The sequence below is a fragment of the Bombus vosnesenskii genome, unplaced genomic scaffold (genome assembly GCF_011952255.1).
Source record: "Bombus vosnesenskii isolate JDL3184/JDL3185 unplaced genomic scaffold, Bvos_JDL3184-5_v1.1 scf7180000013294, whole genome shotgun sequence".
NCBI lineage: Eukaryota > Metazoa > Arthropoda > Insecta > Hymenoptera > Apidae > Bombus > Bombus vosnesenskii.
Genome location: NW_022882945.1, coordinates 1,239,554 through 1,254,254, shown reverse-complemented (window position 1 = coordinate 1,254,254; position 14,701 = coordinate 1,239,554). Strand labels below are relative to the sequence as shown.

Sequence of the window (14,701 nt, the reverse complement as noted above, 5' to 3'; positions counted from 1 at the left end):
CCTAATGGAAATACGACGATATCTTATAAAGCATAAAACGACATAACTCCGCATAAAATATTCAAATAGGAACGTTTAATAGATCATTATAAAATATTATTCCATATTAGGGACACCGTTCTACTGTACTCGAAAGCATCGATACTACGATTCAACCAATATGGTTCGATACTTGCCCCGAAACGTTGTTTCGAAATTCGATATCCGTCATTACGTATTCCGCCATAAAACGTGAAACGTAATAGAAATAAGGCAATACGTTGTAAAAGATGAAATGTTAGATAAAACGAAAACGTGACTCTCGGCGGGCAAATTTTTATATTATATTCTTTTTCTACCCTATCATGAACTACGTATTTTGTACGAACGTACGAAGCATTGTTCTACATGTTCCATGATATCGGTTAATATGGTTTTAAAATATATGATACTGCTGCAATGCTGAGGCACTTGAATAACAAAATCTTTTAATAGAAAATTACAAAATATTGGATTTTATATTAAATGAAAATACGGATTTCATGCAACGTTGCTTGTTAATGGCATTTGATATTCCATGCACAATAAAAAGAACGTAACGATCTCGTTTTTGTTTCTTTTTTTCATGGAAAGAAACGAAAGAAAGAGAATATTGGGAGAAATCAGATTTTCTTGGAAAATATTGCCTCAAATAGATTGAACGAAGAACCGTGTCCTTTACGAATTTACAAAGAACTTTACAAATTTACGAGAAAGACTCAACAATTTTTGACTAGGGTAGATTTACGTTAGTAACATTCTTCGCCGCTGTAACATATTTAGCTGCGAAATACAAAATACGAACAATACGAACAATAAGAGAAAACGGCAATATTTCACGAAAGTTGAAACGGTGTCGCGGAAGTTGTTCTCCGATTGTGGAAACGCCGCCAAGAAGGACGATCGGTCACGAGGGAGAAATTTCAACAGGGGCGTGCAAATCGCTAGCGACGAGTGGGCGACTTTGCATGAGGCGTAACACCACGAACAAGGGGGAACTTTCAAATTTCTTCCTGCGATAATGGCTGGTTTCCTGTCGGGATTATGACATCGCCACGCTATGGAAAATTCGACCCCCCGTTGCCCTCGCATCACGTGCAGATTTTATCGGTTTAACCGACAGCGATAAGGGTATTTCTCCCGCCATGAATTCCGTTGTTTCATTAGTCACGCATTAATAGCAATCGGTGTAAGGTCGTCTCATGGTCGCTCGATAGTAACTCGTTCTACGTCGAAGCAGACATCGATGATTTTCTCAAATTAATTTTCTAAAAACGATTCTTCTCCTATACGATCGAACCTCGGTAACTCGAATCTCAGGCGAAGGAAAGAATTAGAATTTTTCGAATTATAGACGTTATCGAATTTTCCGAGAGAAGTTTAACGAATGGAAACGACATAAAGAGGGTAAAGAGGAAAATTACTTTTTGCAAGGGTTGACGTTTTCTGAATTCAGGAGATCCAAAGAAGAATAGATCGTTTGGTTTTCTGGAGCGTCATGTTTGGTACGAAGCACTTTGTAAAATTGGAATTTTGAAATTGTGAATTGGGATTTGTGAGACCACTATAGTACGTATAAGGTTTGGAGAGAAGGTAATTTGGAAATTGAATACTGAATGATATTTCTTTTGTATAGAAATTCCAAAATTCTATACAATTCCTTACCGTGATAAATTACTTTAATAAATTTCATACAAATAATCAATCTCAGAATTTATTTTCACTTATTCTCCTTTTTGCGAATGTTCCAAAAGCTGTCAGTTTAGTTATACGCTACGATACTTTATCTCAGAAGGTTTTAGATCAAAGGGCGAGATCGATTTAGTTTGATATTTGAATGGCACACGGGGTGAATATTAGAACGAGAACTTCTTCACGATCTCCTGAGAGGCACGATTCTCGATTAATTTACGACATTCTAGATCGATGCAGTGCTATCTGGGAAATTCAGGTCGCGGCCCTCTTTATCTTCCATCGAGTCGCTTTGGTTATTAGCAATCTTCCCCTAACGAGACACTTGCTAATTGTATTTTCATAATCTTAAAAGTTACTGCTTTGACACCAAGGGATTTTAACGAATCGAGTGGTTCGTTTGGGTCTTTGCTCGATCTTTGCGTTTTGTAATTAATTGATCCACTCATTCTTTAAAGAATCCAAATTTAAGAGAAAACTTTTATTTCTTTATGTTATAGCATATCTTTATCTTATCAATTCGCATAATGGAGGAAACTAGATTTTAGCGATACGTGGACTAACGTTAAATTTAGCAATGGATGTGTTTCGTATACAGTGGCTTTCGAGTTATAGTCAAATGCCACAACCTAAAGGTTAAAATGTATAATCGAATAGAATACGAGTACATGTTAGAAAATTTAAATCAGCATTACCTATCGGTCAATATATTCTGCTCGTACGTTAGATCTTAAAACAGAAAATACATAGTTGTCCACATAGCTACGAAAGATACAGATACGTCATTGTATTTATTATATCAGATCGTCCGAAAAGTTTCTTTCGTTTTATAAGGAAATAATGGATGCACAACATTTTCCGTTTTATATTATTTTATCGAATTACGTATGATCCATTTTGTTCTATCAAGATAAATATCACAACGTTTGATAGATTAGGTTTCATGTTTGTATAAAGATTCATCGTTGTAAAAGACGTGTCTGTGAAAGAAAGACACTTTCCGGACAACCTAATAGCATTTACGTTAGCGTTACGTAGCATTAACTAATTAGATCCAAATACATTAAACTTCGTATCATATAGTAATAATTTATAATAAGTACGAAGATGAAATGCAAAACCCGATGAGAGAAGATCTTCATTGGAGGATAAGTGTATATGCTAATGCCTTTTGTAGTTACTATCATCGTAACATTTGTCAGTTTTAACAATTTCTATTTTTCGATGTGTCCATTTCGGGTTGAAAAGTGAGAGAGCTCGAGTACTTGAAAACTTTTCTCTTTATGTTTCAAACTCGACCATCGTTTGCCTTGTTTTGTGTCCAGGTCTGACAAAACGGATCGCAAAGGCATGGCCAGCAGTACGGAGGATTACGGGTCGGAATTACAGGAGCTGCAGTGGGGTGGTGGTAGCGGGTCGCACTTCCTGCGCAGCGGCACTCACTTCCTGAGAAGCGGCACCGGTGGTTGCTACGAAGCTGAGGATTTAGAGTCCACCAGCAGGCATCATGGTGGTCAACACAGGGGATATTATAGCCCCCCGGGTACGAGTTACACGATCGTCGAGAGACCACCGAGTGCTCCTCATCACCATTCCTCGCACACCACACCGTATAGGCACAGGGGACACGCCACTGGAGGCTCTGGTGCTATTTCGCCGGAACAGGTGCTTAGGTAGGTTCTCCAATGCCCATTTTTAGACTTCTTATAACTGATTTGTCTATTAACCTGTTAACCAAGTCTCTTATGCAGAAAGTTCGAAATTAAGCTAACAGAATGACAATTTGATAGAGATATATTCATCTCGACTACGTTGCTATCAGTTCTTGCAAATGTGAGTGTAGTAAAGCATTATAGGAATTTCGTTCTGTTATCCAGGGTTCAGAACATAAAAAGTTGGGATTAATGTATTTTATATTGTTTTTAAACAACAAAATGGTTATTTAACGACGGAAAGATTGGGTTATAAATAGCTTTTACAATGATTTATGTTGATTTGAACAAATGGGATTATTACTAGGAAGTTGCAATGTGGCTATTTTTATTCACTAGATTAGAGGATAGGGTATCGATAGAATATTCTATTATGCGATTAGGAAAGACAACAAAGTTTCTGAATTAATCAGGTAGTCTGCAGACCTTCAGTCCTAGATCACGTTTAATTTAAAATGATGCAATGAACGCTATAGATCGAGTCTTCTTTTTATCTAGTCCACTCACCAGATAGAAAATTATATTGTTAAAGTTAGTGGTTACCAATAAAATTACGATTGTATTATCACAGAACGGTGTCATTAAGCCAGAATTAACGATATATTACTAAATTAAATTTAAAAAATTCAGATGAAATTTCACTCAAGATAACCTTTAAAGGTCCCAATTAATTATAAAAAAGTAATATTGAAATTTCATCGCAGACTTTTTGGAAATGGTGTGTCCGAGCGTCGACAGGGCGATAGGAGAACGCCGGCGTCTTCGCCGGCGAGTGTCGCCGCTGTTCGAAGCACGCCATCGTCAACGTCCCAGCAGCAACAGCAATCGCAGCAGTCGCAACAATCGCAGCCGAATCCCGCGAATCCTCCGACATCACCGAGCTCTCAGCCATTAAGTTTACAGGAGCTCACCGTAAGGACAATCACCATGACGAGAGATCCACCGGACTCTCACCATGGCTTTGGGATCTGCGTGAAGGGTGGCAAGGACGCAGGTGAGATCCGAAGTACCTTCAGGCTACCTCCATCGCCGTACTTCGCGCCTCAAGATCGAGGTATCTTCCGACAACTGTGACTTTCATTGCCGCTCGTGTCTTGCTATACGCGCGTCGTGGTGCTCGATGATTTTGAATTGCGATTCATAGCGAAATTTTGTTTTAAATGAAATTCACAAGAAAGTTGTGCGATAGATATTTCTTTTGATGCTTCCTTAGCAATATTTTATTTATAAAATGTTAAAAGTAACATTGAATTTCATAATGAAATTTAAATTCATAACGAAATAGCGAAATATTTTTTGTTTCTTTGCACTGTTTGATTTGCTTCTTTGTACTGTTTAATATGTTTCTTTGACATTTTTTTTTTTTTTTGCTTATATTTTGATCATAATATGTAAATGGATACATCTCTAGATAAAAGTTTTAGAAATAACTGAGAAATGTTAAGCAATTGTTAGAGGAATATCATTGGAATTGACATTTTATGCGACAACAGAAGTAGCCAATGCATAAGTTCTATGTATATATTGTAACGTATATGTAGTAAGTATGTATGTTAATACATTAGTAGGTTTGCTATAAAGTGTATAAAGTTTCGCGATAAGATTATTTAGAAACGATTGGTCGATACAAAATCGCAATTTATGTCTTCGCACCACGACGGTCATTGTCGATTTTCTCTATCGTATTTCTAAGCAGACTTAGCCCTGCTTCGTTGGTAATCGACGTATCATCGACACTCTGTGCTTCCTGTGCTTCAGCACAGCTGTCACGTGTCTTTCATTTTCACCGTTGTCGTTCTCGTGACGAATCTTCCGTTAAGCGAATGAAACAATTTCGTCCATAGCAGCGATGAAAGTAATAAAGCAACTCACTTCTTTTACGATGTCCTTAAACTCAGTTTTCATTGCGCAATTTGAAGTTTAGACTTCAAACTATATTCCTATCTGAACAAACGTATAAAATGAATGTTCTTCGGGAACAGTAACTTGTCCTATTACTTTTATTAATAAAGTTTTTTTATATACGTAATGGACACATTTCCGGTCAGATATATATTTATTAAATTTATATAACAACAATACGTATGTATTTATATAATAAATATGCGTATTATATACGTATATTTTAAGTATAATTTACGTACTTTTAATACATATTCATTATTTTTATTATATAAATTTATTTATTATATGCACGGTTATATGTTTATTATGTAAATCTCCTGTATTTTAATTCAAAATTAATTTTTCACAAAAATTCCTATAACTGAAAAAATATTCAATATTAACTTATTGTGGTTCAACGGTCAAGCGATAGCATAAAAAAGGCATATTTTTGTATTATGTGACAGTCGTGAAATGTGTTACCAGGATGAAAAGGAATTTAAAAATTAATTTTCTATTCTGTTAACTTCCACAATGGAATGTATTAAAATGTAAATGTAGACAAGTAAATGTGGACAAAACTGTCGTTTGAGAATTATTAAATGAAGTGGCTGTTGGCGATAATGTTCGATTTCAATTCAATTGAAAGACGATCGTCACGGGAACGAGAATCGGAAAACAGGGAATGGCGAGGGAGAGAAAACATGTTTTCGATCATTAAGCGTCATTTCCATTCCAGCTACGGTCTCTGGGGGAAACGAAAGAATGTATTACATTCGGATCGCGTTTCGCCTCGATTTTCTCCCCTCTTCGTGTTATCGTTATTTTCTTTTTTTTATTGCGCGGAAAGAAAGTCACCATTCGTTTTCGTCGACCGATGGACAGTACGATGTTGAAAAGGAAAAGAAAAAATAATTGAAACCGACATGGTTCTCTTATTTTCGTCGACGTTGATTGGCCTATGCTGGAGTTCTCTGGAAAACATAAAAATATTGATTTAGGAAGTAAAATCAGATAATTATTAATTATATCTATTTGAGAGTCGAGTTCGATTTGAAATACGTTTAATTATATGGCAAAGAATTAATAGAATTTTCTTCACGACATATAACTTCATTACTTCGTTAATTTTCATTGTTAAAATATATAAAATTAGCAATGGCTGTTCTTTCGAATTAAATGAATATACCAGCAATTATTACTACAATATTTATACTAACGCTACAGTGATTACCACCTGTATAATAACTATAAAATATAGAAGATATTACAACAAATTAAATAAAAATTGTATTTCAAGGGTGACGATCAAATAACCTGAGAATTCTTTCACCGATTAGCAGAAAGCATAATTAGTATACGATAGCAGGCGACCTTAGGGGATCTTAAGGCGCGAATGCGCCTTCCCCGTTTCAAAGTATTTACAACGGGACGACCGTTCGACGGGGTAATTAGCGATACCAGCTAATTGACCAACGATACTGCGAGCGTTTAATGACGCGGCTCTAATTGCCGGCGGTCATCGCGTATTTTTCTTCCGCGTTCGCCAGTGAAACGGATTAACCGGATGTATAATTGCACGTAGTGTATCCGGCGGTGTAATCAGTTCAGGGAATCGTATCGTTCGTTTCTGTTGAGGAGCACGCGAGGATTGTAAAAGAACGAGAGGAAATCCAAGTCTCACCTTGGCCTCCTCGATTTTATTTAAGCCGACGCATTGAATAATATGCGAGCGTACGCGCGTTTTAAATAGTTGTCGAGAGGAGGTAAGCTACACGCTACCGATACTCGTTAAATATTAATTACACCACGGAATGTTTAGTAATTTAGAGCAAAGGGGGTGGGAGACGGGATAACAGGGATGGAATTCGGCTGGTTTACTTATCGTCTTTTATATCGGACGCTTGTTTATCGAGCCTGGTAAACAACCGTCTGGTAAATTTCCCGAGGAATTTGTTGCACGGATGAAGAGGGTGGTTTATTTCGTCGGCTCGATATCTGAGGGTCAGTAGGGGAGCACAAAATAAGCGTAACATGTTGGTTTTTATAGCAAATGAAAAAGCAACAGAGACTTTCTGAATAGGTAATACGAACCTTTTTCGACCCGAGTTATTTCTGTCAAGGGAAAAAATATTTCTTTGCGTATACTCGTTATTCCTCGGGACTTAAAAAACAAGAAGATTTCAATGTTGTTGAGAAAAGATAATTCAGAAATAGATATTTCTAATGTTTCCATTCACAATCATTGATATTTACATGGGATCTGAACTCTTTCCGATCTCGATCGTTTCTTTCAAAGGAAAAAAAGATATTTCTCTAAAATCTCAATATGGGAGAATCTTTCCACTAAAAATTCAGTATGCTGTCAATCAATTCCACGATGAAACGATTTTTACGTTTGATCTTGATTAAATATATTCTACCTGTAATCTAAGAAAATCAAATTCTCTTGGACGTAGAACAGAAAAGAGAGAAAGAACAGTCATTACGAAAGATAATAAACGATAAAACAGGATCAGCGAACGAACTGGAATTCGAAGTTCGATAGAGATAACGGAGAATGGAAGAGGTTGGTATGGTTCTCCAGAGAAGTTCCTCGCGTACGCCAAAGATAAATAGAAATGTCCCCGTCCGGGATCCACGTTCCGCGGATGCCAGGAGCATCCCCGACATCGCGCTCTACGCTTTACGTCGTCGGGGTCCGGTTTCACGGTTTCGAGTCTCGTAAACTTCACGCTTGATCACGGCGTATCGCACATGCACCGTAAACGATCGCTTCATGCTTGGTCCTCGTCGAGATCTCGGGCGTGAAACCTTTTCTTCTTTTTTTTTTCTATTCTTTTTACATTTCTTCTTTTTTGGTTCGAAACGCAAAAACGTGTCGTGTGAGCCTGTGAATCGTCGTGGATCCCACGGGGGCTAGAAACGACATCTGGGTGTATCGTCAGCTTCTTCGAAAATTTTGTTCAGTTAATTAGAAAGTCGAGAAATGTTCTCGCAAAAGAAGACCATTTAACTGTGATCCAACATTTTAATCGCGAAATTTATGGCTGAAATTCTAAAATTTCTCACAATTTGTTTGTTCACGCGTAGAATTCTATGCGAAGGAAATTAATTTCGAAAATTATTTTGATTAAGAAATTAATAAATTTGGAAGTAGATTTACTTCGGTGGATTTACATTTTTAGATATAAAATCTATAGTTGTATTAATCAGAAAACTACTGAATATGAAAGACATTTAAATTCAAATGTCCGATTAGGAAATTTATAGTTAAAATCGTCGAATTTCGCTTGATTTGTTTATCCATAAGAATTCTCTTCGCGTGATTTATTTGAAATATTTTTGTAATAATATCGAGTTGGAAATTTCTCGCCGAAGCGTGAATCAGTATTCATGGAATTATTTATAGGACTATTACCTGTTCAGTGGAATCGAAGAATGCATTAAATTAAAATACCACAGGCAGACAGATCGAAAGTTTTTTCAGCGCTGTCCGCGAGTAGGCTCGCTAGAGCATGGACGAGCGATAAAAAAGTAGGACGCGTCGAATGATCGATTAGTGGTAATTTTTCGAAGAAACAATTGCGAAACCTTGGCGTCGTTTCGCTCCGGTCGAAATCGAAATAAGCCAACTGGCGGTGTGTCTTTCTTGTTTTCTGTTTCGCTGTACCAGAAGCGCAGTCAGGTAACTCATCAACCATACGAACCAAAAGGCAGAGAGAATGTAAGGAAAAAAGAACCAAAACGAACGAGATACTGTGTGAAAGAGATTGAAAGGAGGAGAGAAAGAGAGAGAAAGAGGAACATTAGCATTATACAAAGCAAAAAGCAACAAGATCACTGGGAGATTGAGACGAATGGCTCGAAATTTCAAACGGACAATGACCTTCATTTTCTAATCTTTAATTTCCATTGCGATATTCGATATTAATAAATTCATAAAATAATTTCAACGAAATCGACCAAATTTCTTGCACGATGTAACGATTCTAATTGACGACCGCAAGGTAGATAAGTTTCATTTTTTACAGAGAAAGAGTTCGGTATATTGCTGATTAAAGGGCCAGTAGCAAAACTGATTCTTATCAAATTTTTCAAATTTTTCCACCTGTACAATAACGCGTTTCAGTAATCAGAAGCAGGACTTGATAAATGATAAAATTGATGTTATAAAAATTGATCTATGATATATGCTTAAAGTAAGAAAATTAAAAAAGATATACTTATCACACTATTCTCTTGTAATCTTCAATTTAATACCAGGAAAAACGTAACTTTTGCTATATTAAACTTGTACAGCAGATAACGCAGATGGCCGGTGCCGGTGAATATTGTAGAGAGGCTTTATCGTTTCCAGGGACGTCGTTAACGCGAGAAAAAGACGATACGTAGGCAGTGGGAAAAAATTCTGAAACACCGATATAAATTACGTTAAGCGTGATTAAAGGCACGAACTTGTGCCTTTATCCAGTGATCCGTAATTTTTTACAGACTGCACGCGAACGATTTATATCCTCATCGGCCGACGATCGTTAATCGATATGATTTATATCCTTGTGGTAGTCCCGCTCGATTAGTAACACACGAGAGCTCCATTGGACGACCGTGATTCGTTGCGATTTGCGGTCGCTATTCGAGACAGGTTCGCTTAATCGAGCCTCGTACTTCCAACGGTTTATCGTTTATCCGGATCGAACGATTTGTTAAGCTTCCTCTGATCTTCGTTTTTAGGCGTCTTCAACCTTTTGCCTTATCAATCAAACGAACGGGTACTTAAGTCTTGAATTATTGTTTTTAATGGCTTGATTGGCCAAGAGCGAAAGGTTAAACGCGAATAGAAATATCGTTTTCTTGTTACTTTTTCGCTCATGTATTGTGTGCATGAAATATGACGCGTTGCTTGTAGGCATTCTTTTAAATAAAAGAATAGATGCGATTTACTGGCTACCATGATATAAAACGACGTGTAATCTCGTGATAAAGTATATCATCCTATTCCTTGCACCTTTCTCCGCGGTCTGTATATTTCAAAATGGTAGAGACGTTGTGGAAATACCATTGGAAAATAGAACGTTCGAGGATATTCGTACAAAAGTTCCTGTTTCATTTTGAAAGTTCTCTTTTTTAAAACGTTATCACCTTCGTTATAATATTCGGGATGATACTGTTTCTTTCATGGACTTTGTTTACGTAGAATCTGTATTTTTTGAACTTTGGTAGAAAAGTTTCTCGTGCAAGGGATACATGACATTTTCTTCACCTCGCTTCTTTATCGTGCTTGTTACCTCGTTTCGAAAAGGCAAGAGGCTGATAGGTGACAAGAGGTTAATAATGTCAGCTGTCCGCGTTTATCGATTTAATCGAAGTTTCATATCCTTTGTCGTAAAAGAGGCGCCACGAATTTTTCGCGAAAGGAAAACATTTCATACATAAATTCCAAATTCCTGTCCTAACCAGAAACAATTTTCTCATTTTAGTACTTTGTTGTCTTTTAACGTGTTATTCGCGATAGAAATCGCGCGGCTCCACAGAATGAAATTATTTCGTTTTCGAGCGTTATGTAATTAAATGTCGAATTTCTGTCATTAACAGAGATATTTCTTCAAATTAATTTACAATTTTATTTTAATGCGTCGTATTTTTCATTATAGAATTTTCATATTTTTTATAAGTCTTTGTTGTAAAAATGGGGTCGTAATTTTTTGAGCAGCAAGAATAATTCGTTATCGAACGTTACGTAACTAAATTTCGAGCCTCTATCGTCACGTTGAAGTGTTTCAAATTAAAAAAATTTAATTTCCTTATCAACTCAAACGGCAAATCGGTAGATTAAATTTTTAATTTGCTCTATGCAATCATATATACATATATGAACGAGTGATCATAAACGTCTGAATGATTCAGTCGATAGAATCGATCCATCATCGTGCTGCACAGGTCGTTTCAAAGACACTCGACAGGTTACGAAGGCCATTACAAGCGTAGTTTCCTGTATCGTTGCGAATTTCGTGGCCGTTCCAATCTCCCCGTGGTTTTCGAGTATTCATACTCGCGTATTCACGTCCATGTACACATAGATACATGCATACACACATTGAATAACGATCGATGTCGCATGAAAGTGTAATGCGCAGATCGGCCGGGCTTGGGACTAGAGGGCGACCAGTGGCACAAGAGAAAGGAAGCTAATGATAAAACAGAAAGACAGAGGAGAATTTTTGTTCGACGAAAGATACTCTTTCTATAGAGACTCGTTCACTGTCGATTTTAGATTGTACAAAAGTAACGACCCACATTACGGTGCTTGTATATAGAGACGGAAATTTTCCAGTGATTAGGAACGTGGTTGCGCGGTATGCGGGTAAAGGCTGGAGAAGGTAATTGCGCTTCCAACAATTTTTTCCCCGTTTGAGAAATTTGTACGAAGTTGGTTTAACGAGGTTGATTCAGTTCCCTTAAAATAGATATATTCGTCGTTTTTTTCTATGTAATTAGAGGAATTGAATTTTTGGACGATGATAATAAAATGAGGAACCTAGGAATATATAAAACCAGTCCTAATTTCTCGAGTTTCCGAATAATTTACATAAAATAGAGAGCGAGCATCAAATGGCGAATCGAAGATTATAAACGTGAAAGTCAAGGTTTCGAGAATTCGAATCAATTTGTAATTCATCAAGTTATAGCTCTATCTTCTCTGCTACGACATGTTTTTATAACTTGAAACGCTATATTGGATATTTCATAGTAATAAATGTAGAACGTAATTTTGTGAAAGCTAGCAGTGCATTGAGTTACACCGCTATGATCCTCGGACCTCCGAATTAAATTATCAAATATTTATGTAAAGTGCTCGTGACAATAAATCGAGTCACTGGCTTGATCGAGTCGAAGAGTCGTTAAAAGTAGGAACAGGTGGCTGAGTTGACCTCGCGACCAATTCCCACCGGAGAAGATCAGAATGCAGGTTCGATTGTCGTCCTCGTTTTCGACGCGTTTCGATCGGCGATTTCTCCGTGGTTGGCGCACGAGCTCGCTCGTTTTGGTATTATCGAGAGTTCTTTTGCCGAGCGAGCACGCGTGATAAGGACAGATTAGCCTGGAAACGTCGTCTAAATTCCTTTCGACTAAGCTAAGTCGAGGAGACTCGATCTCGAGAGATGATAAAAGATCGAAGTAAGGAAGACGAGTAGTTTCAGCCTTTAAACATGCGCTACATATGTACTTACTTCTTTTATTCCTCTCTTCACTGTTGGCACAGTCGGGCATTCGTCACATGGTTTAGTTTTTTACACATCGAATTTGTTTTTCTGTTAACACCTCAGCTATCGATGACGCATATATCGGTATCACGTGTGTAACATATGTGGACATTATTTTGTAATATGTAGTACATATGTATACATAGCAGTTACTCAAGAGATATATCATTTTGGGCGATATAATTTTTGAGTAATTATATCACTCAAAATGGTATATCTTTTGAAAATTTCTTAATTCTATCTATTTTAGCTTGTTTATTATTTTCTATGAAGTTTCTTAATTACGATAACGAACGTGTTAACGTTTGGATTTACAAGAAAGTGAACAATCGGAGGCAAGTGTGGGAGTTAAGAAACGCCGAGCGGTAACGTGGAGGACATAGCAAGTTTCCGGCCGATGTTTATTAGCTTAAGTTGCGTGCGATGAGTTATGCAACTAGGGCGAGTGGTACGTTTTGTTTAGTCGGAAGCAAGGGGAAAAAGGTGGCGGTGCAAAAAGTCGAATGTTATAACAGAGTTTATCTTCTTATGACCTCGTTTTTGTCACTGGAACTACGGCACGTTACCGCGAAATTTTCTCGTCGTTTCCTTCTTTCTTTGCGTAAGGGATTTTAGATACAGTCTCTTCAAAGAGCATCAAGGAAAAATAGAGAAATAACAAAGAAGAATTAAACATGAAATACTAAATATTCGTTGTAGCAGTTTATAAATTACTTGCTTATTATTTTCTAAAAACAAATTATATATACATTTTTTATCGTACATTTGATCAAAAACTTCGTTTAAAATAAGGAAAAATGAAATTGTTCGTTTAACTGGACCATTTCTTTATAATAAAATACGCGAAAGTTTGCGTGGAATGTTCATAAAGACAGAATCCTTTCTCTGGTCTGCTCCGTTCTTCCGACGATTTATCGTTGGGACTTCGCAATTATAATAACCGAGAATACCTCTAGGCTTAGCACGCCGGCGTTTCGTTGCATGACAGTGTATGATGCATATGCGCATAGTTTATGAATTCATAGAAGAAAACGTGCACACACAGACGCACATGTATACCTACACACACGCGCATCTCTCTTATATATTTATCCAAGTAATTTCCATTACATTCTTGCGGACAGGCACGAATGCGAAATTTTTTAGCATTATACGAAGCCCATTTAAGGTAACGTGTTGAGTTATAAACGAAGCAAACTAATTGAAAAGCGAAGAAAGAAACTATAGAAATATCGAACCGATAAATACGCGGATTCAAGGTAAATTGAGAAATTAAAATGACGAATGATACATCTAATTACAAGTGTCAGAAGTGACAATTTTTGATACAACGAAATAATAGTTCATAATTGGCAATTACGAATTTATATTGATTATTTCGAAGTATTCCGAACGTCTCTACTCATCTCGTACAAAAAAGAAAACAAATTAAAGAAAAGAAAAGAAAAGAAAGAGACTCGGAGGAAGAATGAAATCGGAATGACACTGTTGAAACAAAGCTAGAAAATTACAAAGCTAAAACAAAGGTACAAAAAGAAGGAAAATTAATATGTCGGTATTTATACAGGCAGAGCACCGGCATATTACGCGTCCATATTTCATCATCGACGTCTTTGAAAGAAAATAGAAAGAGGGCGTTCTCAAGGCGAAAATCAAGTTCTTAAATGGGCTTGAGACACGCGGCGAAGTTTTATTAAGCCGTGGCGACGACGACACAAGTTCGGCAGGGACAACACGAGCCTCGCGTAACGAGCTCATTGTTCCTTCTTATCTCTTTTATCAACCGGATTAATCTTTGCTTCCTCAGCTTACTGGCATGGAAAGAGATTAATCACCAGCGGAACAAGATTCCCATGGCTTCAAACAGACCAAGTTTATTCGACGTCCATCTGGTCCGAACGCCAGATTTCGTTCCTTTTTCTTTATTTCTTTTTTGTATGTATAGAATACAATAATTTCGTCCTTGTTTGCGCGAATAACTGGCCATCGATTGTATCTAGTCTTGCTGAATAATGCGACCGGGTTTTATTCTCTGTCCAGGACAAATATCTGGGGAATTAAGTATTCATGATGCTTCGTGCTTTGCAAGTATAATCCCGTGTCCTTTGCCGAGCTATATTTTTAATATTT

At 37.0% G+C, this 14,701-nt stretch overlaps 1 protein-coding gene across 7 annotated transcripts in view; it reads left to right on the top strand.

Annotated features, from left to right (window-relative positions):
• LOC117233001 (whirlin) overlaps positions 1-14,701 on the top strand; it is a 105,864-nt gene that overhangs the window by 28,704 nt on the left and 62,459 nt on the right. For 4 of the 7 annotated variants that reach the window (XM_033492834.1, XM_033492837.1, XM_033492838.1 and 1 more), the window contains exons 2-4: positions 3,036-3,383; positions 4,127-4,476; positions 8,983-8,994. In XM_033492834.1, the coding sequence (XP_033348725.1) occupies positions 3,061-3,383; positions 4,127-4,476; positions 8,983-8,994 (685 nt within the window). In that variant the 5' untranslated portion in view covers positions 3,036-3,060. The remainder of the gene's footprint in view (positions 1-3,035; positions 3,384-4,126; positions 4,477-8,982; positions 8,995-14,701) is intronic. The other 3 variants (XM_033492835.1, XM_033492833.1, XM_033492836.1) reach the window with 3 other exon arrangements.